This window comes from Alligator sinensis, unplaced genomic scaffold (assembly GCF_000455745.1).
Source record: "Alligator sinensis unplaced genomic scaffold, ASM45574v1 scaffold1204_1, whole genome shotgun sequence".
NCBI lineage: Eukaryota > Metazoa > Chordata > Crocodylia > Alligatoridae > Alligator > Alligator sinensis.
Genome location: NW_005842412.1, coordinates 867,373 through 894,743, shown reverse-complemented (window position 1 = coordinate 894,743; position 27,371 = coordinate 867,373). Strand labels below are relative to the sequence as shown.

At 46.9% G+C, this 27,371-nt stretch overlaps 1 protein-coding gene across 4 annotated transcripts in view; it reads left to right on the top strand.

Moving 5' to 3' along the window:
- The window catches only part of CTIF (cap binding complex dependent translation initiation factor), a 325,604-nt gene that overhangs the window by 280,717 nt on the left and 17,516 nt on the right, over positions 1-27,371 (top strand). For all 4 annotated transcript variants that reach the window (XM_025211551.1, XM_025211550.1, XM_014522921.2 and 1 more), the window contains one exon: positions 3,475-3,630. In XM_025211551.1, the coding sequence (XP_025067336.1) occupies positions 3,475-3,630 (156 nt within the window). The remainder of the gene's footprint in view (positions 1-3,474; positions 3,631-27,371) is intronic.

Sequence of the window (27,371 nt, the reverse complement as noted above, 5' to 3'; positions counted from 1 at the left end):
TGGATTGCTTTGGAGGGTTTTCTCCAAAAGGCTTTGCTGAAAGGGACACATTTTTAGCAGGCGCTGAAAGGAAGGGAGGCTGGTGCAATGCCAGTTAAGTGTTCTCAGCACACTTCCAAACCTGCATCCGAAGCCTCACGGCAGCTTCCCCACAACGTACCATGAATTACTTACTGCAAATGGCCGATCTTTGCCAGCAGTAAATAAGGAAAGGTGTATTTTCTCCTTGAAGTGTTTGGGCTGGCAACAAACCCATCTCTCCGGACATGATCAAGACATAAATCTCCCAGAATTTCTTATTTAAACTGTAAGGTATCCCAGCCTGGCTTTTTTATGATAGGTTTTTAGGGATGATAGAGGGACTGCCTACTTAAGAAGTTTAAAAAATACAAAACAGAGTTTGTGTATGGACCCACTGCATCTCAAAGCAAACCCACAGGGGATATCTATGTATACATGGCTTTTTCCCTCCCATTTACTTGCACAGAGCTGTTTTTGGCTTCGCTGTCTAACTCTCAGTGCCAGAGTTCATGTGGTTATCCCCAGCAGCAAAGAATTTCCCAGAATGCCTTGGAAACCTGGAGACATTGAATGGCTTTCAGAGTGTATTGATGTGGTCCCGTGGAGGAAATAGCAGTGCGTCAGCAAGCATTTTCAGTCAGGAAACTGGGGTTTATATGGGAGCCTAAGGATTCGGGAGGAGGGGAAGACATTGGGAATTGGGAAGAGAATGTGCAAGGTCTTGCAGGCCTGCTTGGCTATGTACGGAGAGGAAGAAAATGAAGGGAAGCTCTCTGCACTGCAGGGGAGGGATTCACAGTAGAGGGGGGAGTGGTAGGACCCCGAGGCTAGTGCAAGCCACACACTATGTGAGGAGAGGGCACGGCTCAAGTAGCCCTAGCAGGAGTTCAGGCTAAGCAGAGCAGTGCTATTCCTTAGCACTGCTCCTTGCGGCTCATCTTGACGCCCCTCTACCACAGGGATGTGCTTTGCAGTGAGCCTCAGGACCAAGGAGGTCACCACCCTGGGAGTGGACATTTGCAGGAGAACCTCGCGCATCAAGCAGGTGACGTTTTACAGGACTAGGGGAACGATCCAGGTGCCCCGGCACCGAGTCCATACACTGACACGTAGAATTTTTAAATTGCTCAACCACTGGGATGAAATCGTTGTCCAAATTGATTTGATCTGCATTGCAAGCTGCGTGAAAACTACACACCACGCCATGCAGTCGCCATCAAGAGCTAGCCTCCAAGGAACGGATGGCAGTTTCTTTCACACAGTCAGGTGCCGTGTCTTTAAAAGTGACCTGGAATCAGCAGAAAGTTGTCTGTAGTTCAGCTGTTTGCTTCAAAGCAGGGCACAAGGTGTTAGGCTGTTTTTCTTTATTGTATTGTGGGAATGAAAATGCCCCTGTCAGGCATTTTGAATAGCTAGACCCCCCATCTCAGGGACCTGCTTGCAAAATGAAAGAAAGAACTTTGGATATTTCTTGCAAGGAATCTAGAAGTCCCTCCGTGTTTGTCTCCAGATTGGTTTCAGATTTGCAAAGACAATCGGGCAGGTGTCTGATAGATGTGAGGTTAAAGAAGAACTTTTTGGTTCAGTTATTTTACATTTTTCTTGTTTGTGCAAATATTTTTCTTCCCTTTATATAAGGGAGAAGAGCACATCTTTTGGGTCTTTCACATAGATTGTTGTGTTGTGAAAAAAGCACAAAGCTCGCAAATCCAGGGTTTCATCAGTGGCTGCTTTGCTGTCTTCCTTTAAACAGCAATAATCCATGCAAATAAACCAGTTCATAAACTGCACTCTTCACTCTGGGAGCTCTTCTGTGCTAAGTACAGATAGTCAAAAAGCCCGAGGCTGAATTGGTTCAATCATTGCAGGTTAGTCTAAGCTGTGTAGATCGAACCAATAAGCAAGTGAACAGACATTCACTTTTGATTCCAGAAATGCAGCCGCATGCCTGCAGTGGCCCAGGCCAGAAGCTGGGGGGCGCTAGAGCATGCCTCCTTGCTCAGCTGGGGCAGACAGCTTAGGCCAAGGCTAGCCCCCATACCCAGCAAGAGGGGGTTTGTGGAGGTGGTGCAAGGCATCTTGGGATGCTGGGGGACTGTGAGTTAACTTGAATCTGGAGGGGATCTGGGACACAAGTTCAGTAAACCGATTTGATCTAAACCAGCCAGGTCTGATACGACATCCATCCAGGTTTATCTTAAATTGATTTTGGCCATTTTGAAAGTGATTTATGTGCAGTGAACTTCTGTTGTGTTACAGATTTGAACGGGTTTCCAGTCACTTATACCCGGTTCTGTGTAATTTCTTTGCCTAGCCCTGCGCAGCCATCTATCTCCAGGCTTAAGACATTAGATGCAACCGTGTATCCCTCCTTTGTCTCCACCCATAGGAATAAGCTGGGTAAAGATAATAAATTAATCTCTCAATTACTGTACTCCTCCATAGGTTTTTGAACTGGTTCTGCAATTTCCCACTCCATTTATGACTCACAGCCACAAGAAAGGGGACTTAAGAAGGGAGATAAGCAAACCAAAGTGGTACTTCTTGAAACGAGCTGTGCGCCAACACAGAGGGAAACACTCATAACTCCAAGCGCTGTGTACACTTGCTGTACCATCATAGTTTATTACTGTATATTGTCCCTCTCAAACAGCAACCTCCCTGCTTAAAAAAGAATGATGTTTTTACTGGATTTTTGCTTTTCTTTTTGCTCTTGCCTCTCATGCTTTTATTTTCTTAATGTCCTCACTTTTTGGCATCCACTAGTTTTGTCTTCTCTGGGCCTGTGAGGACACAGATAACTTGTTGTGCCTTCGGCCCTGTCATAGCTCCTGGATGCCATCCTAGGGCACTCTTTTAGTGCCAGCATTGCACTCCCTTGGTCCTTGTCCCATTGGGCACCCCGCCAGCCCCTCTGTAATTTAGAGGGCCCCCGGGGGCACTTGCGGCAGCCATGTAGAGGCACTGCAGAAGGACTACATGGACTGTCCTGTTCACAAGGCAGTAACCTTGAGAGAGGCCTAGGCAGACTGAGCATGTGTGAGTGACTTGAGCTCTATTAAGCTGGAGAGCCCCACGTAGCGAGCGCTCTCGGTGCGGCTTGCATGCCCTTTGCATTTGCCAGGGCTTTGTTGTACATGCTGAAATGACTGCTCCCATACATCACAGAAGGAATAAAGGCCAAAGGGGAAACAGTTTCTATTACATTGTGGCAAACATTGTGGTCACTGACATTATTTCCACAGTACCTGTTTTGCGATGCCTTTTTGTGTTGAAATTTCAGCCTCTGCCCTTGCATTGGGTAATCTCCTTGTTCATTACTAAAGAGACAGTCTGTCTCCTCCGCCCATAGTTTCCATTTCCTCTTTTCTTAATTCTCTCCCCAGACAGCTGTTCCCTCTTCCATGACGATGTGGTTTTGCTGATGCCGTCTGTTGTCTCTCCCTCTTACAGAAGGATTTCACAATGCGGGAGGAGCTGCAGCAACGGGACGTGGAGCGCTGGCTGGGGTTCATCACCTTTCTCTGCGAAGTCTTCGGCACCATGAGGAGCAGCACTGGGGAGCCCTTCCGGGTCCTTGTCTGTCCCATTTATACCTGCCTCAGGGAGGTAATGCCTCACTTTTTTGCCCGTGCATGGACTAGACTGTTGAGTTGGGATTCTGTGGGTAACCTGGGTTATTCCTTCCTATCTGTCATTACGTCTTTCACCTCTGAACGTGTGTTTGGAAAGGTCTACAAGCACATTTTGATCTTGCTGCCCTCATTCCCATTTTCCCAAATGGGAGGGCAACAAAAATAGGGGCCTGGGGTACATGACCTCTGAGGAGAGGATGAAGGAACTGGACATATTTAGTCTAAACAAGAGAAGATGAGAGGGGATTTAATAGCAGCCTTCAACTCCCTGATGGAGGGTTGAGAAGAGGATGGAGCTGAACTGTTCTCAGTGGTGGTAGATGACAGAACAAGGAGCAATGGGCTCAAGTTGCAGCAAGAGAAATTTAAGTTGGATATTAGGAAAAACTTTCTCACTAGGAGGGTAGTAAAACACTGGAACAGGTTACCCAGAGAGGTGGTGGACTCTCCATCCTTGAAGGTTTTTAAGACCCAGGTAGACAAAGCCTTGGCTGGGATGAAATAGTTGGGAATGATCCTACTTTGAGCAGGGGGTTGGACTAGATGTGACCTCCTGAGTCCCTTCCACCCCTAACTTTGTATGAATCTCTTCTAGATGAGAGCTCAGCGCTCCATGCCCCCCAACCCTCAGGTTGGATATGCAAAATTCAGTATTTCAGAGCCATTAAAAGAAGGAGAAAGCCAGAAAAATATGGTTGTGACAGCCCAACTCCAAACCATACAAAATAGTGCCTACAGAAATGTCCCACTGAGGGAAGAGTCCAGGGAGGCAAGAGTCAGGCACTGCACTGTCATTGCGCATGCCAAGGTAGCACCCAGAGAGCCCGCTGTCTGGAGGAACAGCACAAACATGCACGGTTCTCCAGACGAGACAGTCCCTGGCCTGGAGGATTTACAAACGAAACAGGCAAATAGAGAGAGACCAGGAGCAGAAGCAGATACAAATGTGCATAGTGGCCTGCCCAAGGTCATGCAGCTGGATTGTAGGAGGGTTGGGGCCAGATCCCAGAGTTCATGACTGGCCCCACTGCCCTTTCAGGCCATATGGCCTAATGGAGTCCAAATGAGGTGGAGTTGATTCAGGGCACAGGCACACAAGTAAATTAGCACAAGGTAGAGGAGGGCAAGCTTTACTCTTCTTCATCTTCTCCACACTAACTGCCCATATGCGTGCACTTACCCCCATGATGAAAATTAGCCCAGTTGTTTGCTGAAGGAGAAGTAAGCTACTAAGGGTTAGCATCCTCTTACTACGGGGTAAGAACGTGCATATGGGCAGTTACTGCAGAGCAGCTGCCATGCTGTGAAGAACTGCCCCCTTTTAACTCCCAGTGACTTCTTCATGTGTCCGTGTCCTTTAGTGACTCATGTAGATAACTGAAATCCTAGTGGGAGCCTTCCCCTGAAGGAGCTGGGAAGAAACCTGGCTGTCGGATGTAGAAGAGTAAGCTAAAGTATTAAAACACTCTCAAAACATTAAGAAGAATGAGAACGGCCAAGCCATTTTAGAGGGATCTCTCCACTTCTGCTGCATGTAGAAGCCATTTTGAGGAAAAGCAATGTCCTCATAAGCCTGGCAGGGCGTGAATCTCAATTTGTCAGCAGTCCCTCTGTAACACCGCAAGACAGCGGTGCTAAGGAGCAGGCAGCAAAATAAATTTGGCTCAAACCCCAAATACAAAAGAGCGAGAAAAGAACTAAGAGCCGTTGTTTTGCATGTGGATAGCAACTTATATCTCCGAGTGCCAAATATGGTATAAAGCAGGGGTGGAGAGGTGAGTAAACTGAGGCACTGAGAAGTTTAAGTGGTTTATCAACATTTACACCGTGAGCCCCTGACAGTCTAGGAGAATCGAGGAGTCCTGCCATCCTGTTTTTCATGCTCTTCTTCTAGGCCTTCTCGCCATTCCCTCCCTGTGCCTGAATTTCAATTCAGGTGGATTCACCAACAGTGAATTTAAATTGATTTGGCTAAGTGAGAACATTTATCCAAAGTATCTGATTCCTGCTCCAGGAAGGATTCATGAAAAAGTTCTCTGAATAAATATAAAAAGAAGATATGCAGAGATTTGCTTGTTTTCTCTGTCTCCATTCCTGGACCAGACTACTGAAGTAGTTTTGTTTGTTAGGGAACAAGGCCTGATATTTCCAACTGGCAGCAGCCACACTGGCTCCACTGTTTTCAAACCCTAAAATGTTGGCTCCGGGGCTGATACTAAAAGGCGGGTTTTTTAACCTTGTGTTGCTGTGTCTCTGCTTTATGGCATCTAGACATCTAGCTTTAGGCTGTTTTAACACAGTCAGCTAATCTTGTCTCAGAACCAGCCCAAGAGAACAGGATCAGCTATTCATCATCTGTGATAAGGCGCAGCTCTAAACTGATCACCAGAACGAGACCAATCACAGAGAAATAGTCTTGGTCGCAATGCAGGTGACAACTTGAGGATGTTAGCATGTCCCTTTTCAGCCAGGGGCAGAAGGGGCACCCCGTTCCATAAGGAGAAGCCCTTCCCATGTCTCCTGAGAGGTGCATGAGGCTCTCCCTGCCCTCTCCCCCAACCCCGCTAAGTACTGGGCTCCCCTAGAGCTATGAAGGCTGCAGCAACCCTGTCTGGGCAGCAGCCCGGCTGTACTTACTATGGCTCTTGCTGCCTTTCATCTCAGTCCCCTCAGGCTGCTGAGTAACAGCTGTAGATGGGTCTCCTCAGGGGTGAGTGCTGATTTGAAGTCTTGACAGAGATCTGCTGGGTCAGGAGCGTGCAAGGCCATGAAGGGCAGCTTGCCTTCCCTACCCCAAGCTCTTAGGAGCCCAGACCCTGAGCCCCATCTGCAGAGGTACGCTTGTGCATTTCCATGCAGGCGGGATCTGGTGCTGCAGAGGACATCGCTCCTTCCCATGGGGGATGTTCTGCTTGTGCCAGGTCTCTGTGAAGGTGTTTCTGGCAATGAATTCCAGGTGCAGGTGGCGCTGATTGGAGCCTCAATTGCTACAATTACTACAGCTGGCAAAATGTTTTAAATCACCGTCACTTCCCATGCTTTCTTCCTTATTGCATTTTCTTCCACTTGGACAGTGAAACTAGTACCATTTCTTTCCATTTGTTTCTTCTTCACTGAGTCAGTGCTCTTGCATTTGGGCTTCTAGCACTTGCGGAGCAAAGATTTGCTCTTGCTCTCATTGAAAGTTAAGCTTTGTGGGAGAAAGTCTAGCTCAATGATAACAAATCCTCAAAGGCCTAGCACCGCTCGGTTCTCTCTGTGCTGCACACCACAGCCACGCGGAGCTGGGTTAAAATTCAGACCCACCTGCTCCAATAAGCCAGGTAGCTAAAGGAGAATCTCCACTAGCTTATGACATTCAGGGTACACCTACACGTCGCCATGCTTTAGTATACTTCCTTTTGGAAGTACTAACCATGGTGCAATATGGGCGGTTAGTGTGCCGTGCGCATGGTGCATGATTAGATTTCACCACTAAAACAACATAGCTGGTGATCGCGTGTAGATGCACATGTTCGTGACATCGCCGTAGCATGCCGTACGGTGATGTAGCTCATCACTACATTGCCGTAGGGTGACATGTAGATGCACCCTCAGTTGAGCAGCTCGGTTTCAGTCCAGCAAAGGGCAGTACTCTGCACTGAAGCTAAGCACCTCCTTAAAGGTCATGGGGTTTCTAAAACTCCTTCCCCATATTTTGGCCCATTTACCACATAAAATCCAGGCTCAAGGACTCACCTACTTGTACTCAACAGTTTCCCCTTAATACACATTTGTCTGTGATGAATATTAGAGTGCCAAAGAAGCAATGCCTTTTTTTTTTGGTTGGAAAATGAGGCAAAATAGATGTTTGCCTACCACAAGACCTGATGCTACACAGCTGCACTGTATAGGGGTGGGCTCAGGAGGTTGGGTCAAATGTGGCCAAAGTGGCAAGGTGGTCGTGTTTCACAGCCACTGTGGCACTCTGGAGTCAAGGGTATAAGAGTCGCCCTGAATGGGTATCGCAGGGAAGGGGCGCTCCTGGAGAACTGAGGAAAGCTGTTGGGTATGGGATCTCTCTGTTTATTCATGGATTTTAAAAAGAAAAATATGGCTGATCATTTCAAAGCTGAGAGAGGGATTTAGACACTCATCATATGTCTAAAATCCCTAGAAAGCATCACAAATATCTCTGGTAGCTGTTGGACCTTCCAGGCACGTGTTTTGTCAGTTTTGAATATTGCAAGGCTTTGGGCATTCCCCTATTTTCCTGTGGAGATATGGTCATGACCTGAAAGATCTCTCCACCAGACCCCATTTTCCTCCTGACAGTCGCATTCATTTTCCTTTGTACATCCCATTGCTCAGAGTTTCCTCCCTTGGAGAACCTCAAACAATTCTTCTCTCTTCCGTTTGGAGGACACCTGTCAAATCCATGTGCCCTTGGATGTTCTTCTGCCTCCCGTCCACCCAGTTCTTTTAATCTTGAGCTTTTTCATTATAAATCATTCTCCAAGGCAAGATGAGATCTCTGTCCTATTCAGTCCTTTCAGCTCCTCTTGCTTCTTATGCTACATCCCCCTTTTTTTTCCCTTTTCTCTTATGTCTTTGACACTCTGCCAAAGGTCACCAAGGGAGTGAGCAAAAGGAAGGGGATCATTGTGTGATGGTTGTGGTAGGAATGTCTCTTGCCTTTCCCCAGCAATGCTTCCTCTCTGTAGCTCCCTTCCTCCCCCCTCTCCCCACCATAAAAGCATATTAGCACCTTTCTTAACTGTTTAAGCTTGTGCTAGGTTGGATGAAGGAGGGAGTGAACCTAGCAGAGAGGCAGTAATGACATTGGTACTGGGTGGGCCAGGCTGAAAGAATTACTGCTCCTGTCTAATGAAAAGGAGGACTCAGAGGTCACCAAGGAGGCTTTTTCTCTTGCAAAGGAAATTTAATTCTACAGCACTGAGTAAGCCATGATTTTTTTTACCGTTTTCTTTTGCTTCATGTCAGCTGCGCTTGTATTGTTTAGACTCAAGGGGAAAGCTGACCGTGGAAAAGGTAAAGCAGGATGGGAGCAGGCTTTGTGACCATGACTGTCACATTGGTAACATGGGTCTACCAATGATTTAATTATATGTTGCTGTTAAAAACGAGCTGTGCCAATAATTGATTTCTTTTTTGCCTCCATCATGACTGAACTGAAAAGTCAAAACCAAATTCACTTCCATTGGATCAGGAAAAAGAAATGTTCAAGTTTAAAATTGTGTCAAATGAAATGTTTTTCTTTGACCCAAAGATAATGGCACTGCTCAATTTCTGGTGTGGCTAAGCAGTTGTTAATCAGCGCAGGGGAAATTTGGAAACAAAAGGTTGCTGGGTGCGCTAAGGGACTATTCCCAAAACCAAACAGAAAGAGGTAGTTAGCCATGTCAGTCTGAAACCAGGTAGACGGCAGGGCAGGGTGGCACGTTAGAGAATGAGCTTCCTTAGGAGACAGCCTGCCTTGTCTGATGCTAGGTTACATCTGTTTTATCAGGATTATATCTGATTTCTAATTAATCTGACAAAGCAGGCTGTCACCTATGAAAACATATGCCTCTCAAAACCAAATAGGAAGCAGCAGGGATGTACCTGATAACCATTCAGTAGGACATTCATCTGAGACGCAGGAGATTCAAGTCTAAGCTCCTAGCCCAGACCAGACAAAGAGAGGATTTAAATCCAGACCACTCACCTGCCTCATAAGCACCCTAGCTCCTTGGCTATTTGTAGGGGGGAAGAGCACCTCCATTCCCATAACTGCTCTAGAAATTATGCAGAAGTCTTCTTGTGGATCCAGCTCAGAAAAAACAAATAATTCATTTGGGAAACAATTTTGAGCTTTTCTCTCTTTTTTTTTTTTTTGGCTGAAACTGTTCACAAAGTTCATACACAGTTTTGAGGCAGCCCAAAGTGCATTTTTTGGTGAATAAATGATTTGTCAAAAAACCTGCCTACTCTAATTAAACAGTCTTCACGTACCACTATGAATGTACACCAAACTTTTTAGTTGAATTTAAAACATGTTGGCTGGTTGGAAGCAAATGCAGGATGAGTCCTTGGGCAGGCTTTGAGGCTTGGCTGGTGGAAGGTTTATTGAAAAGAGGGGGAAGGTGCTTAGGGATTGTTTAAAGTAATCTTTAAGGCAGGATTTGAAAAAGGAGAGAAGGCACCTAACCGATCAGAGCTGGAAGGCTGTCGTAACCATCGAATCTTAGGAGTTTGTTGACTTATTTTACTGGCAACAGGCAAAATTAGAACAAACCATAAATGTTGGAAACCTAGATGAAAAAGGTCTTCCCAATCAGCTCCTTCATCCCTAGGGTGCATGTATACAGTCCAAAGGGAACACATTATTACTCCTAGGAAAAAGCTTTTCTAAGGGATGTCTTGCATTACAATCTGAAGACAGTCTGGCTTGATCTTGTCCTAGTCTTTTCAGTGAGAAGCTCCAGCACCGGGGGCATTTTTGCATGTGCTCCAGGGTGGAGGGAAGGGCTCACGGGAGCCACTCTAATTAAAACGCCCGCAGAATCTTGTGTATTCAGCATCCCGTGTTTCAACATGTCAGTGGGGGCACTTTAACTAAAGCTCATCGAATGTGCACGTTTTGCCCCCACCACTGTTTTGAAATGCGGAGATGCTAAAGATGTGAGATGCAGGAGCCTTGTGATTTGAATCAGATCCCATTGGAGCCAGTGCATAGGTGCCCTGGGTTCCTTTATTCAGGCCTGCTGTCCACTCAGGTAGATCATCCAGGTCTCGAGGAGACTTTGTTATGAGGCTTCTTGCTCTTCTAGGAATTTGACTGCCTACTTGGAAACTCTCGCCCAGTGGTTTAAACTAGTGGTTCTCAACCTTTTTTTAGACAGCAGACCGGGGCAAACCCACTGAAAGAATTTTGGTTGACTGGGTATAGAAACAATCTAATTTACATATTTAAATTTGCAAATATTTAAATTTGTACCCGGGTGCAGGTTGGGGCATCGCAGCTGCGGGCAGTGGGGGACCCTGCAGGGGAGGTGAATGCACGGGTGGTGGCCCGGGGGAGACCCAGCTGGGGCTGCCTGGGAAGAAGGGGCTCCGCTGCCTTCCCAAGGAGCAAGCAGCAGAGCTGCTTCTCCACCCCCTGCCCTGGGCATTTCCCTGCCCACATCCACCCACTCCCAGCCGCAGGTGGGGCTGGGGGTCCTGCCTGGGCCAGCGCAGGCCCTGGTACTTGCTGCGGGGGCAATGCCTCGCTGGGTGCCGACGGAATAGGACGGGGTGCATGGGGCCGGCTGCCTCCCTCCCGGGGCTGCCCCGCCGCCCGGCTTTAACCCCGCATGTGACTGCTGGTGGCAGAAGCCGCTCGCCCAGGTGGGTAGACGGGGGTCTGAGTGGGGGGCTTCTGCCATGACCCAGCAACCAACCCTTCATGGCCTGGTGGTTGGGAACCTCTGGTCTAAACCAGTGATTCTCAACCTTTTTTGTACCAGGACCCATTTGTAAACATTGGCCAATCCCAACCCAGTGCCCCTCACTCCTGACCCACTGCCCCTGCCCCCAGGCCCAATGTGTGAGGCAGATGGTGGGTGTATGGGCAGGGTGGGGTGTGTGGCGGGTTGCACGCCACACACCCAAGCAGCCCGTTGCAAGCTGGGACACCACCAACCTGCAAGGGAAAAGCTACAGTTTTCCACATTTTTCTCCTTAAAAGTACAATCCACGTTTAAAATTGGTTGATCCATTTTTAGAGTTTGTTCACAATCCTTTCATATATTCTTGGGACCCACTTTTGGGTTGCAACCTACAGGTTGAGAAATGCTGGTCTAAACCCACTGTTTCTACTCTACGTTGATTTACATGTATTCAAATACCTTTGTATTATCATGGTACAATTCTTCTTCCATTTCTGGTCAGGGAAAAAAGAAAATAGTGCCCCATTCTTCCCATATGTTGTACGGGAATTTATTCTTCCCATAATATCTTCATTAGCTTGCAGGGAAAGCAGGGTGTAGTTGGTCCCTGGTGATGCTTGCAATGTTGGAAACCTCTTGTGAACAGCCGATAGACCAGACGGATCTGTAATCACCACTTTGTCTGCAAGAAGAGGCAAGGGGTTCAGCCGTCACTTTTTGCTGGGGCAGTTTTTATCACTGTTAGGGAATCTATAGTTTTTCACCTTACTGGAGTTTTCTTCCTTGGGGTAGTATTCCCTTGTCAACAACGGTGTGGGGAGCAAGACTTCAAAACGGGACCATATATGTTCCCACTCGCTGTGTACTTGTCTAATTCAGCAAGAAATCATATTGCTACAGTGTAGAGGGATATTCTGGTGTAGTAAAACTGCCTGTGTTCCTATAGTCAGTGAGACTGGTTTTATGACCATTTATTATAGCGCCATTGCTTAGCAAACTCAGTGCTCCCTTGTGGAACAGGAGTAAAGGTTTTCATATAAATGCAGTTTTAAAAGAGCAAATTTCTCTTTTAACAAGGTCCCTTGAATTCTTTGTATCTTAGTTGGCTTCAATTAAATGTGAAACTCAGGGGGCTATTACATTTCCAGAGAAAGTTGTCTGAATTGCACACTGCTGCATAATCTTCTTCAATCTTCCAATTCTCAGCATATCTTCATTAATTTTATACCTCACAGTCCTTAGAAAAACATTTTGAATTTATAGGTATTTACCATTAAAGTGGTGTAAAAATTCAAATGTGCATGTTACGTATGCATATGTGTACACTAGTGATCCTCAGCTGGGGTCCCATGGCACCCCAAGGTGCCTTGAGACCCTTTGAAGGGTGCTGTGGTAATGCTAGCAGTGTTAGATGTGCAAGCATGATTCACGCAGGAATCCCTAGTGTTAAAACCATTCTGATCTGTTGTGGTCCTTCTGAGTTCTTTGCACCAGAAGAATTGCTCTTTTTATTTTTCTATAGTAAAAAAAAAAGAGTGAAAACTAAGAACTGGCATTTTCAGAGGCATGACTTGAATCTCAAAAGGTTGAGAATCACTAGTACGTGCTAATGCATGTATATTTTTCATATGGATTTTCTTATATGTAGTCGTGTACTTAGAATTTATTGTTTCTGTTCTGAATGTCAGAAGTGTAATCACTGATCCCTCTATTAATATATTTGGATATTATCAGTGAAGTCTGATAATTACTTTAAAGGAAGCCTCATTGTGAAAAGGCTGCCAGACCTAGGAGATGGAGTTTGTGGGGGAAGAGCAGGTCTCAACAGATTTACAGTGGTTCTGTGTGGAAAGACTTGCTAATTAACAGACCAGAGTGTGTTGGTTTTGTAATCGTGATGGCAATTCTGAGCTTCAACTCTTGTTAAACTGTATTTTAATTTGTAAAACATGCTGTTAAAATGTTGATGAGAAAAAAATAAGTGGGTATTTATTGAAAGAGAGAGAGTTCTTACAACCACACTAAAATGACTTCATTGTTTCCTCAAGTCCTATAAAATCGACACCACAACAGCGTTGGGGTTCTTCTGTTTCTTCAAGGAAAGTAGGGCAGGTTCCCTTGGCTGAGGCAGAGGTCAGGGTGTTCACCAGCAGGAGGAGGAAAGAAATAGTCTTGGGATTAGGTCTCTGGATTGGGATGCAGAAAATCTGTATTCAGCCCCCCATCTCTGCATATGACCCTGGGACAGTGACCTAGGTCAGGATTCAAATGGTCTCAGTATGTGCTTAAAAATACAGGTGGGGCAATGTCTGATTTTTGTACACCTACCTCAAGAGAAGGATTCAGAAGGCACCACTGGGTATCCAGCATCCCCGTAAAGTCAACGGAGAGACTTCACAGGCTCCTCAGAGCAGTTCTGGCATATACGTTTAGGAAAGCGGCACGTATCTCCAAAGAGCAATTCAGAAACTGTGGAGGCCCATGCAAGTCACCTGTGGGAAATATTGAGGCCTCATGCTCGCCAGCATGTATCTCTGTTCCTTTGCAGTTTACACGTCTTGGTCACGTTTCTAAGATCACCAGTAACTGAGATACTGAACAGCAACAAAGCAAGACGGTGGTACCGGGGCCCAGCTTTGCCTGACAGCCAGTTCATCCAGCCAGAACATGACAGATGGGAGTTTTACGTCCCCTCACCCTGAGGATATTTAAACCCAATTTTTTCTCTCTCTCCTCAGTAGGATGCCCCAGCTAGCAGGGTATAGGATAGGGCTTTGTGAGGGCACGATGCATCTGTCCCATTGAAGGTGTGCACTGGGCAGACAAGAATGCAAGAGTCATGGAGCCAGGTGTAGAACAAGCAAGAAAGACCCCGGCTTTGTAGCCAACTGGTCAAAGTACTTTCTTCAGAAATACTGGGCTCTTGTCTCTGCTGGCGAGGTTCTTTTCCATTTTTAATCAATGATTGGCCAATGGGTAAGTAGCACTGGGAGTAGGTAAGAAGAAATACTCACCCTCTCCCCTCAACTGGAGTACTGCGTCCAGTTCTGGGCACTGCACTTTAAGAAGGATGTCGCTGCTACCCACCTAAAAGTGCCTACTTGGACAACTTGGATCTTGCCCTTAATGTCACTGTGCCTCAGCTCCCTCCCTGCATCACGGGGATGATGACTATCCTTTCCTGAAGCCCGACATTGGCCTTGCCTAGTTAGATTTTCAGTTATTTGAGGCAGAGCCTCTCATATGGTAGACATAGTATAATGAGATTTCAGTTAGGGTCTCTTCTACAGCAATATAGAGTAATACTGTTTCCAATCAATTAGAAGCTATGAAAGCATTGGTCTTTCTTGAGTTCTGTGTGAGCCAGGTCTTCTTCCACGCTCCGTCCTGCCCAGAGATAGCTGAGACGCACAAAGCTGCATGTGTTGTGGGGCTGAACGCACAAAACCGCATGTGTCATGGGTTTTGGCACAGCTTTCTGTGTCTCGCCATTGGGTGGGACAGAGCGGTTGGCTGAACTGAGGTTTGTGAGCTCCACCAGACAGGACTCACGGTAAGGATGGCCAGTAGCACTGGGCTCGGTGGAATCTGATAGAAACAATCATCGCTAGCTCAGCGCCAGTCCATCCACAGCTGCAGACAATTGTGTAGGCTGATTAGCAGTACCTCATGGCTGATTTGCAGAGGCACCGTTGTCTCCGCTTGGGTCTCAAGGGGTTTGTCCAGCTGCAGCCTGTGCTTTTCTCTGCTAGAATATATCCTACAGCCAGACAAAGGGGCAAAAAAGTCAGTGTGAGTCCAGGTGTAGCTGCAGCCTGCGTTCTGCCATCTCCCTACTAGTTTTGAGACCAGATGGGAGCAGACAAAGTGCTGACTTTGATCATCTTTTCGTTTTAAATGACTTAACTCTGCTGTGATGATCCAAAACTTTGTCTCCAATAGGGTATTACTAACCTCCAATTGATCTGAGTGCAAGGATGTATACGCTCCTCCATTATTGATGAATACTTGTACAGTAACTATGGGGAGCAGACCTCATGGCCGCTCAGAGAGCAGGAAGTTTGTGTAATTGCAGCTGTGCATCAGGCCTGTAGTCTGGTTGGCAGAGACAGTATCATTTAAAATACTGCCATTTTCCTGTTGCTTCCTTGCCTATGGTACAGGCTTTTAACTGTAAGCCTTGGGGTGATGGTATACAGAGGATAAACACTCCTTCTCTAATTACCTTTCCCCCATGTGCAAGTCTGCGGTGTAACATGTAGACTGCATCCCTTCCCTCCCTCCTCTTGGCTCCTGCTATCTCCTGAGGCCATGCTGTGTAATTTAGGAAAATATTCTAACATGGTAATTAACGTCTGAACTTCAAGAGGGCACCGTCTTTGCACTCTCTTCTTTGGAGGAAGATTGGGGAAAAACTTTTCCAACTGCAGTCAGATGGACTTTCCAGGTGGGAAAACTGTATCACTTAAAGTGTTGGATTTTTTTTTTTACTCTTTCTTATTTTTAAAGAAAGCATTGGCCTTTGGAGACAAAGGAGCATCTTCAGCTATATGAGATGGTTGGATTTTAAGTTTTTTTTCCAGCTGTGAAATGAGATAGAATTTGTCTCTCTTCAATGTTTCACTAAAGACCGGGGCCTGATCTGACTCCCTGCCGCCTGTACACCTGAGTGACTCCACAGGCCTTGGTGGTGTGAAAGCTGACCTGTTGTCAGGAAACTTGTGCATCAGAAAGAGAGGGGAGGAAGTAAATGTAATTTGCATTTAACCCTCTGGAGGGTGGGCTTGGGTCTGAAAACCAGCAATGTCTTGCTCCCAACACTAACTGTTTTCCTGGTCCGTTCTACAGAAATTGGTGTTTTTTCCCTGTTCTTGTGAGTACCCAGGGCCTCTACTCTCTTAAACCCTGTGGGGCAGTGGCTGACTGTAAGACTGCTTTGTTGACCCCTATCCCCTCCTCTTCCCCCACGCTGAATGAAACTTTTAAGTTGACCTTCCCCTGCAGATGAAGCCCAGCAAGTCCCTCTGGGATGGCTGCAAGTGATGAGCAAGCCTTCAGGCTCCCCAGGTGCAGGGCCACTGACCCAGCACTGGTTGGCATCCCTGCTGTCATCACCTCACCTGCGCCTAGCATGAGAACCAGATCCTGGCAGGACATGGGAGATGAAAGGGCGGTTATTTCTAGGAGAAAGGAGGAAGAAAAGAGGGAGAGAGTCATGTTAAGGAACAAACATGGTGCCTCGGAGGGAAGAACGGGTGCACACAAGTGTATTTGCATGTGAGATCCTTGGAGACCTAAAGGTCCAAAGAGGAGATGGAGGCAGTGGCTGAGAGACCAAGACACTGGAAGGGTGAACAAGAAATGGGGAATGTGAAGAAAAGAAGAAGAGAAAGCACAGAAAATATAAGGGCAGAAAATCTGTGAAGCAAAGGAGAATATAAAATCCAGAAAATAAGAGCAAAAGAAGTTAGGGCTTGGAGCAGATTGTTATAGAGGCAGTGCAGCTGGATCTGCCAATACAGGATAGACATTAGTGTGATTGGGTGAGGACATGAAAAAAAGGCTAAAAGTACTGAAGGAAATGCTGCAGTATTTTCCCTCAGTGGGGAGAGTGATAATGAAGAAAAAAGCTTGCTTGGCTGAGGAGAGGGAGTGAACGGTCCTCATTGCTTCCCATCCCTACCCACCAGACATCCCTGTCATCACCTCCAGCCCTAACCAAGGCTGTCCCCATGGCCCTGGCATGTCCCCTTGCTTTACCTTTGACCTCACAGTCACCCCACAGCGGGGATTTCTCTTTTCTTCTGCATGAGTGCCAAGCCACAGCTACTGGCAGGGATGCTTTCAAATTTTAATGTCCTTTAATGCCACTTCCTGTTAGCAGTACAGGTCCCTTTAGACTTGTTGTCTCCCTGAAACAAGAGCATGTTGGCAGAGAAGGCTTTAAAGGTCCCGAAAGGCTGTGGGGAGCTGTCAGGAAAGGGGCATCCCATGATACCAGCCAGACAGATGAAGAGATGGGAGTTGTTTTTGCCTCTTTGCTTCCATGTATGTACACTTCTTTTATATAATTGCCCATCACTGAGCCTCTGTTTTAGCTCTGTAGGCTAACAACGCTCTGTGGAGACGACTCTCAAGGATACCCATACGTCTGTACAGGGATGCTAGCTGTTGTCCATAGTTTCATAGTTGTTAGGGGCTGGAAGGGACCTTACAGATCATCGGGTCCAGCCCCCTTGCACTTGTTTGGATCCTTTCAGGAAGATGGCCTTGGCACACCTGAGGCACACTCAATGCACATACAAATCCTCCCAGTTCAACAGCCTTCCTCCTCCAATGCCTGCTTCTCTTGGAGGTTGGGTTATACTGGCCTCCGGGAGCAAAAACCACTGTCTCATTTGGATCTGTGGGCTGTAGTTAGCTAGAGGTAGACAGCAGAGGTGACTTTGGGGATCCTGATGGTTTGTACCACCTCCAAGTTTTCCTGGACTGGCATGGGAGGAGTGTGTGCATCTGCGTGTGCGCGAGTGTGCATGTTATCCCCCTCCTCTTCATCACCTCCTTCTCCCGAACTGTTGTTGCATGTCTTGAGTTGCGGTTGCTTTATTATGGCTTGGCCCACGCTCGACAGATTTGTTGGCATAACTATGTCAGTAAAAAGATCGCTTCCCCCACCCCTCCCCAACTGACATAGCTATGCTGGCAAAAACCCTGCGGTGGATGCAGCTTTTACTGGCAGATAAGCCAGTGTAGCCAATTCCATTCGGAGACCTGTTTTTCACTGTGCTCTTTTGGCGGTGTACGCCCTTGCCTGGTGAGGAGAGTGCCAACATCGTCTTTCTGGTATAACGATACCAGCCAACCTTTTTAAGTATAGATAAGCCATTACCTTCCAGTTTCCCTAAGGCAAGGCAACTGCTGTCCTGGTGTCCTGTATAAATGCAGGGAGGTGTATAAATAACTGTACAGCAGTCATTATGTGCAATTTAATCACTTCAGACAGGGGCAAGACAGAAAGGTGGAAGTGACGTAAAAAGGATGTGGACAAATTGGAGAGTCCAGTGGGGGGCAACAAAAATGGTTCAGGGGCTGGGGGACATGACTTATGAGGAAAGACTGGGGAAATGGGCTTATTTAGTCTGCAGAAGAGAAGACGGAGAGGAGACTTAATAGCATCCTTCAACTACCTGAAGCGGGGTTTGAAAGAGGATGGAGCTGGACTGTTCTCAGTGGTGGCAGATGAGAGAACAAGCAGCAATGGACTCAAGTTGCAGCAAGGGAAGTTTAAGTTAGATATTAGGAAGAATTTGCTCGCTAGGAGGGTAGTAAAACACTGGAACAGGCTACCCAGAGAGGTGGTGGAAACTCCATCCTTGCAGGTTTTTAAGACCTGGGTAGACAAAGCCCTGGCTGAGATGATCTAGCTGGGGCTGGTCCTGCTTTGATCAGGGTCTTGGACTAGATTTGACCTACTAAGCTCCCTCCCAACCCTTATTTTCTATGATTCGAAGTGCGCAATGCATCTCACTGCAACAGTTAGATATTACTGGAGGACAGCTTAACAGAGAGGCTGTCTCAGGCTTGTGAATCCTGCTGTTCTCTTTGATTTTTGTGTCAAGAGCTGTGTATTCTTAGAAAGCTATGGGAACGTGTTTAATTCCAGCCATTAAGTGCTATACTGTAATAACAATGATATCTTTTAAATACAGATAGTGGCCAAAAAACCTCTGTTGTCAGAGCTACAGATAGCAAGAACCAAACACTGCTTCCATGTACATTAGTGTCAGCACCGAAGCCCTGAATCGTGTCTCCTCATTGTCTATCTTTTGTGTAAGTCTTCACTTCAAAGCGGCAGCTTGCGCTGGTTCAAGGCAGAAGTTGCTGTACTGACTGCAGTGGATTTTCACTCACGTCAAGAGCAAAATTTGGCTCCTGGTATGGGGCATGAGAGGGTCAGTAGGGGTAGGTTGTCTCCTCTCTTTAACAGTAAGAGTAAAGGAAGGGGCATTTCATTTCTCATGCCTCCATTCAATATAGAAGAAGCAATTACTGCAGATAAGAAGCGAAGCTAGATACCATCTCACAGGATTATCCCTCCTCTTCACGTGGCTTTGTTTTCATCTTTCACCCTTCATACCAGGCACGGGTAACTCCTACGGCCCTTTCCCGTGGGTGTACACATTGCTGCTTGCGTCTGCCACCATGCGTTCCAGCGAGAAGCAGGAAAGCTGTGGATGCCTGGCGGGCAAGGGTGGGGACCTTTGCAATCAAGTGTGATGGACTTTCTGGTTTTTTCTTTCCATGTTTTGTATTTCCCTGGACCCTTGGGATGAGTTCACATCCTCTGCTCCCATGCTTATTATGTCTTCAGACAAGCAGGATGAAGCCTGCCGCCTGGGTTTCTCTCTCTCTCTCACACCACATCAGTGCCTCTCAGAAAGTCACTGTGGCTCCCACAGAGGAAGAGGGTGACTTCAAATCTGGTTGAGGTAATTAATGGGAGACAGGCTCCTATTCCCAGGCTTGACTTGGACTGAAGAGGGATGAGACTCTTCTCACGGTTTCTCACTTTAATTGTCTTTTGACAGGGTTATAAAAACCATCACTGTGAGCATCTCTCTTGACACCCCAGATCCATGGCTAAGGAGTTGCTATTCTTCCTCCCCATCCGCTCCGGCCTCTCAGCCTTGTCCATGGTGGGAAGGAGTCAGGAGTAGTTTCTCACAGCTGATCTACATGATTCTGCTCCTCTGGCCGGCTTCTGGCCTTAGTTCAGGTTGCTTTTAAAGCTGAGGCATTAACACTTTCTTAGGAGCTTGCCATAGATAACCAACATTTTTAGTTTGCTCAGTTTAGTCAACAAGTGCATTTTGCCCCCAGGACGTATTGCATGAAGGAAAATAACAAATAGAATAAAATCTGGAGTCTCTTCCTTCTTGGGCAGCACCAAAAGAATTGGCTCTGTCATATTTGGGCAGCCTGTGATCTTGAAATCACAGCAACGCAATAGCTGTTTTCACAGGGGCCTGTTTGGGTAAAACTGCACTTGAAAATAAAGAAGCTTAACACTTGGATTACAAATAATCAAGCCAAGGGCAACTTCGCTGGAGTCAGCAGTGTTACGTGCCACACCAGGTCTGAATTTGGTCTCTGGCTGTTTCAAGGTTTCAGATTTCTTTTGTGCTGGTCCCAGCCCCCTGCCTTGCATCATGCTTACTCGTCACATTATTTGTATATCATGGAGACTATCTGAAGTAGGGAAATTTGCACTTGTGTCATTGGCTTGATTAATGACATGGTCCAAACTCCCCCATATGGACATGCTGCCGTGGCATAAAATCAGGCTTGCAATTTGTCAGGGTAAATTACACAGCTGTGGGCTTGTTTCAGTAGTTCTGCTCTCTGGGATTGTGGCTGGAAACCACAAACTGTAGCAACTTCCAAGATGCCAACTACTTGGAGATGAGATTATGCTCAGAGGCCTGGAGCAATTGCCAGACCAGGGGAGACTACAAAAGGCTAGGACTCGTCAGTCTGGAAAGCAGAAGGCTAAGGGGGGATACGATATATGTTTATAAAATCATCAAGGTGTGCACCGAGTGAGCAGGGAATTGGTCCCAGGATACTAGAACCAGCGGGCACCCACTGAAATTTCCACTGAAATTAGTAGGAGACAGATTTAAAACTAACGAGGGAAAGTACTTTTTTACACAACTCGCAGTTAACTTATGGAATTCATTGCCACAGGAGGTGACAGAAGCAGATAGCATAACCAGGTTAAAAAAAAAAAGGACTGAATAAATTTATGGATGATTCAACTATTATTATTATGGTTGAAGATATTTCCTCTGACATCTCTAATCAATAATGATGCATACCAGGGAAGGTATTGAATAAAGGATAGATCACTCCAGATACGTCCAGTTCAGTGCTCTCCCTCTATCGTATGCAACCCTGCCACTGTCAGAGACCGAATAGTGGGCTAGATGAACCATTGGTCTCACCTAGTGTGGCACTTCCTATGTTCTTAGTGTATCGAAAGCAATCTAACATAGTGTACTGAGTTGGCCACAGCACAGGCAAGGAGGTGGCACAGGGTGGCATGTGGATTCAAGAAGCAGACTGGTGCTACAGTAGGAAGCACTAGTTTGCAGGGGTGCAGTGTGTCTGTGCTAGGTGCTGTATTTGCACTTCCCATATCTGTAAAAGACTGTTAACGACTCAAGGCTTTGCCTCGTTGAATCCCGATAGGGTTCTGTACTTCCCTATGATAGAAACCTTTCAGTAGAGATGTCTGGGCATATGGGGCTACAGCTGACATGAAGAACATTACAGCCCAGAGGAAGTTTCTGTGAAGGATACAGGTGGGAACTGTGGGTGTGTTGTTTGCTTCTATAGAGTGATTCCAGCTCATTCTCACCTTTTTAACAACTGACTCAGTCTTGCATAGGAAGAGCTATTTGATTTGCAGAATGCTAAACTGCTCAATAATTGCAGGGGGCTTCACAAAGCTAAATTAAGTGGTTCAGAAGCCCAAGGGTCACATTGGAATCCAGTGGTGAGTTAGTCTCTGAGGGCCTGCTGCTGCTGCTCTGGGAGACAGTAGGGCAGTCCCTGTGTCAGTACAAGACATGGGGGACCTGACAGCATCAAGATCCCAAGCATCCACACAGTCTGCCTAAGACGGGTGTTGGCAACCTTCTTCTGCCATGGACTGTTGCTTCCAACCCCATGCTGTAGGCCAAGAATCTCCACCCCTGCAGAGTGCCCCAGCGGGTTGTGCTTACCCATGTCACCTGTCTCCATCCCTGATGGCAATGGAGAGGGGCAAATTCTGCATTGAGGGGAAGTGGAAGTGCAAGAGAGTAGCAAAGACATCTGTGGAGGGTGATACTGAAAAAGGGATGAGCAGCACAGCACATCTGCGTGCCTCCAATCCTCGGTGCTGCCCCAGGCCTGGTCTGGGGTATGTTGACAACCCCTGGCCTAAGACAAAGGCAGTAACTCAGCACTATTAAGCCACATGGCACAGGCCTCCCTCAGATCCCAGTCTGAATGCTGCAGTCTAGGCTGAACTACAAAATACTTCTGGAAAGGGTAAGAAAATATCATGCCCTCTAGCCAAGATGGTGGTGCAGCAAAACCCCTAGTCTGGATGCATCTCTGCCAACAGCAGAAGGCCCCCGTCTGCTGAACTTCTGTCATTTGGGGAGACAGTTTAAGTATCCCCATTGAAATGAAAGATGAGGAATTTTATCCCATGGTCAGATTAGTTTCGACTGTCGGGGTTTTGCCTTCCTTTGTAGCGAGGGGCATGACCCTGTACCTGGGATCTCTTGAGCATATGTTAACAACCTTTACACAAGCAGGGCATTGGCTGCTGCAGTCCCCCTGCTTTACCTGTGCCAGGTTAGGGGTTGTCTTGTGTTTGTATCAAGGTTGACACAAAATTTGGAGTTGTAACAATTGCCTTTCATTCAGGAAAGTATGTGACCCTCCCACAGTCTCTAGGACATTGCCAGCTCCCAGAGGTTACACCATTGCCAGGACCTGAATGGGCTGCAAATGGGCCCCCCCAAAAATAAGAGACTGCAAGCACTACCCGGTGGCGGGGTCCAATGACTGTCCTGGAAGAAGTTGAAACCCCTTCCTTTTAAGTGTTTTTTTTGCTAGCCTTGTTGAGCAAAAGAATTGTATTGAGCCAGAAGGGACTTAATCAGATCTCTCACCTAACACAGAACACAAGATCCCCTGAAGTGATTCTTGTTCAAACTAGAATATATATTTCAGAAAAAATACCCAATCTTGATTTGAAAACTACCAGTGATGGAAAATCTACCAGAGCTCTTCATACCTTGTTTCAGTGGTCACTCCCCCTCACTGTTAAAAATGTGCACTTTATTTCCAGTCTAAACGTGCCTAGCTCCAGCTTCAAGCTATTAATCTTGTAAGACTGGAGAGCCCATTTTGTTATCATCTTCCTTATCAGAAATACGAGATTTCAATCATTGTGACCTCCATGAGGTGACTGACTTGAAATGTTGTCTTAAAATGTTCGTGGTACTAGTGTGGCAGGAGTGTGGTGTTGTACCTGTGCGGGTCCAGGTAATACTGTGCCCAATTCGGATGGAAAGTTCATGGCGATGGAAAACATTCCTATCTGTATACTTATGCTAGCTTATCACCAGAAAGACAAATACTAAGCAAATACCAAGGGTTAAAAGAAGCTTTGGAGTAAATGTTGAATATATTTTTGCCTGAAATATTTTATACCATTCTAGCAATCAGTGCTGTGTCTTGCAGGAATAAGGCCAGTAAGTTGGTAAAGCATGGGGTGTAGTTTATGACTCATGACTGGCACTGTGCCTCCTCCTTTTCACTGTGCCCATGTAGTTAAAAAATACATTTAAGCCTATTGCTTCTCTTGGAGGGTGGTTTAGCGACAAGAACAGAGATTGCAGGTCAGAATTCCCTGCATCTGCTCTTAATGCTAGTGTTTCTAGTAACACCGAGTCAGGTGTTCAACTGCATTGTGCCTCAGTTTACCTCTACTGCACAGAAATAATACTATTTCCCCATCTCAGAAGGATATAACAAGATGAAAACTGTATTTGGAAAGCACCATACCTGATGAACAGTACCCCTTCTAGTCTGGATGTGTTTTCTCTTTTTGAAAGAAAATGGGCCTTGGTTCAAAGTAGATGTTAAGAGCACTGGCAGCAGCGTTAAAGGTTGCTTATGCTTCATGAGCATCTGTCTGCACAAACAGCAGCTTGTCATTTCAGGGATATGCCTGGTTTTGTTTCTTTACTGCATTCAAAAATGTCAGGATACATCATCTTGTCCAGCACCACTTCGAAAAGGAGCTTGTGGGCCATTTACTTCTGGAGTGCAAAAGATTAATGAATTCTGGGAAGAGCACACTGCAGCCCCTCCCCATCAAATCGCTATCACCACACAACACACTGCATTTCCAGGAATAGAGCCTATAAAGTTTATTTTCATTTGTTCATTTAGCACATTTAGCACCCGGTGACCAAGAGGACATTCTAGCTTTACAAAACAGATTGCCAGATGCTGTAGCTGTCAGAGGGACACAGAAATTTGGAAGAGGGGGCCTCCCCTTGCTGAGATCTAAATGAGAACTTGTGGTGTCTCCATCTAGTCTGCCGCACTGTTGGTCCAGCACCAGGCAGCCTGCGCAAAAGGGAGAATCCTTTCGCAATAAAGGTTGGGTATTATATGACCAGCTGGGCAAATTCTGGCATGCAGCCTCTCCTGTTAGGAAATCAAGTAGACTCTTTGTCTGCTGTCTAGCAGGCACGGCTCCTCTCGTTCCAGTTTTGCCTGATATGAGGAACTGACACAGGGGCAAAGGGAAGTTTTCCCTGAGACAACACAAGCCTCCAGGGGCGTGATTACATATTAGACAGAGAAGGACTTAAGTCTCCTCTTACCCGTGCTTTGCCTGCCTGTCACTCCTCCTCACCTTCCTTCTCTCTGTTTAGCTCCCCTCATCCCCCTTTTTCAGCTGTCCTAAGAGATGATGGTACCTGTTTTGGAAGGGCAGTCTGATTGCCATGGTAGTATTTCTGTAGATACGGCATGTAAGATGGATGGGATAAAAGATCAAGTATGTAATGCTTAAAACATGGGGATGCTTCTACAATAAGTATACATAATATGGAGAGATCATATGGTATATCTATAGTAAATATTATGCAAATGGTTAATATAGATAGTGAATCCAGTGCTAAGGCAATCGATTCGCTTCAGACTTTGGTTTCACAGAAGTGAGCCACCTCCAAGCTACGGATCCCGCAGCAGGTGAATGGTGCTCGCTTGGACACCCCAGGGTCCAGTCCCTACCCTCACATGCAGACCCATGTCTAGATTGACTTCACTTGCCCTTCAACAGCCTGTGCCATCTGAGTGTAGCATATGGACCTTACACAATTCAGGGCTGGGAATGAAGCACCAAGGGTAGAAATGGAGAGAGGTCTCCTCGGGCTCTGCTCCCAGCTTCCACCTCCCACCTCAGCTGGCCAGCGAGGGTTACACAGTCATCACCAGTCACAGCTTGCTGCCTGTTCAGTGGGAATTGCTGAGATACTAGACACTGTGGGTGTGTATATACATGCGGGGGGGGGTAATTAAAGTGCTTGGAGCGTCTCATGTATCAGTTTCCCTGTGCTGAAAAATGGTGACGGGAGCATTTTAACTAAAGCTTGTTGAATGAGCTTTAGTTAAAGCACCCCAGCTGCCATTTTTCAGCGTGGGGACGCTGATACACAAGACACTGGAGTCTGCTGGAGTGCTGTAATTACAGCACGGCGGAGCAGCCTTGCTGCACATGTCTAGGCACCCCCAGTGTACAGCAGGGGAGCCCAGCCCTATGGACTCTTCTCTCAGGTCTAAGGCATCTAGGGAGAGAAAGTGAAAGCAGAGTGAGTCTCAGAACAATGTTCAGAGCTACCGGCCAAGTAAAAAGCCCTTGCCCAGAGCCCTTTGCCTTAATCTGCACAGATCTAGCCAGTCAGCAGCACTGGGAGGTGTAAGTCAGTGCCCTTCTGCATGCAGGGTAGGTCACAGATCTGTTCTCTCTGTCACCACCTGCAAGCAGGGAAGCTCAGGTACAGCCTCCCATAGCGTAGAGGGGTGGTCACCTTGTCTGTGCTACACAAAGGACCCAATTTAGAAATAGCTCCCTCTACTCCAGGCCTCTCCCCAGTGCAGACATGTGTGTGACTGAAATGACCTTTAGAAACCCTGTGCAAGATGGAGCAGCACTCCCACATGATCAAGATGCCCTGAGTTCATTGTCTGTCCGAGGTGAAAGCAGGCGGGAAGGTCCAGCCCTTATCCCATCAGTCCCTTCTCCATACAGCAGCATTTGGAAGGAGCTAGCTCAGCATTGTCTTTGCCCTGAGCCATTCCTCCCCCACCCTCTACACTTCCTCCTCCATGTTTACAAACTGGCTTTAAGCAAAGTCTGTGCATCTCCAGAGCCATTAGGCCAGCGGGGTAGATGGAGCCAAAGCAGCCTTGTGAAAAAATGCACAGACCTGCCTGTCTGTGCAGGATCTGATACGGCCCCTATCGCTGCAGCATCAGAAGGGCCTCCCAAGCACTGAGCAAGCTTATCGATACACCGGTCCTGTGAAGGATGGTTGTCTGCATTCCTGAGGCAAAGAGAAATTGCAGGTGGTGCGGTGCTTATCCTTGTCCTACCTGCTCCCACGGAAAGCACTTTTCCCATTGACCTCGCATGGGCGCAGAGTCCGGCTGATGCAGTGTTTGTGAAAATCTCATTCTACGTGACATGGCCAGAGTCACACTGGGAGAATTACATCCTGATCTTCCCCGCTCCAGTCCAGAGCTTTAAGCACAAGTCCAGCCTTGGTCTGACAAACTCTCTGCCCCTGCTCAGTGCTGTATTGTTGCTTAGCAGAAGCCATGTGTCACTACAATCCTTGACAGCATCTATGAGGCCAGTTTAAATGGGCCCAAAATGTTCTTCCCAGCTCTCTGCCTCCTGAGCTCTCACCTCATCTGCCTTGCAGGGAGAAAGTCCTTCTGTCCCATGGCGCAGCAGAGACGCTTGCTCTTTCGCCTTCCTTATCTAGCTCTTATCCAACTATTCTCTCCTTTTATCTCTGTTTCCCATCTACCCCAGAAGTGTCCTTCTACCTCCGTATCCCCGCACAGTGCATTGTTCCTCTAAATATCCTTTCAAAAGGCATCTTTCTGTCTCTCGCACAGTTCCCCCACTGTATGTGTGTCTGTGCCTGTGCCTGTGTCTCCTCGAAAAATGCTGATCAGTGGTATGAGTGGCTGAAAAGGAACTAGAAATCCTGTGTCAGAGCAGAGCTGTCCTGAACTAGAGGCTGGGAGCTGACAGAAAGATAGAGCTATGCCCCATGGCTCCTCTTAGGTTTGACAGCAAGCCGCAGTAATTTGCACTGCATAAGTGAGAAGCAGCTTTCCACGAGGTGCTGCTCTGTACAGGTAACACTGGAGAATCCCTTCAGATACCACCTAAAATACCATCCTTGCCTCGTGCACGTATACTCCATGGCAGACGTGTGATGGGCTGCTTTACCTCCTTCTCATCCCATCACAGAGCAGCATCGGGGCATCAGAGTCAAACAACTGGTGCTTTTGTCTCCAAACCGCAATGCTGGTTTCCCAGTAGGCTGAAACAGCAGCTCGGTGAGGAAAGTGTCCTGGAAAGAACAGCGTTTTCTATGATAACATCAACGCTCTTTGCAAATCTTCTTATTCACCTTGACATTTCAGCAGG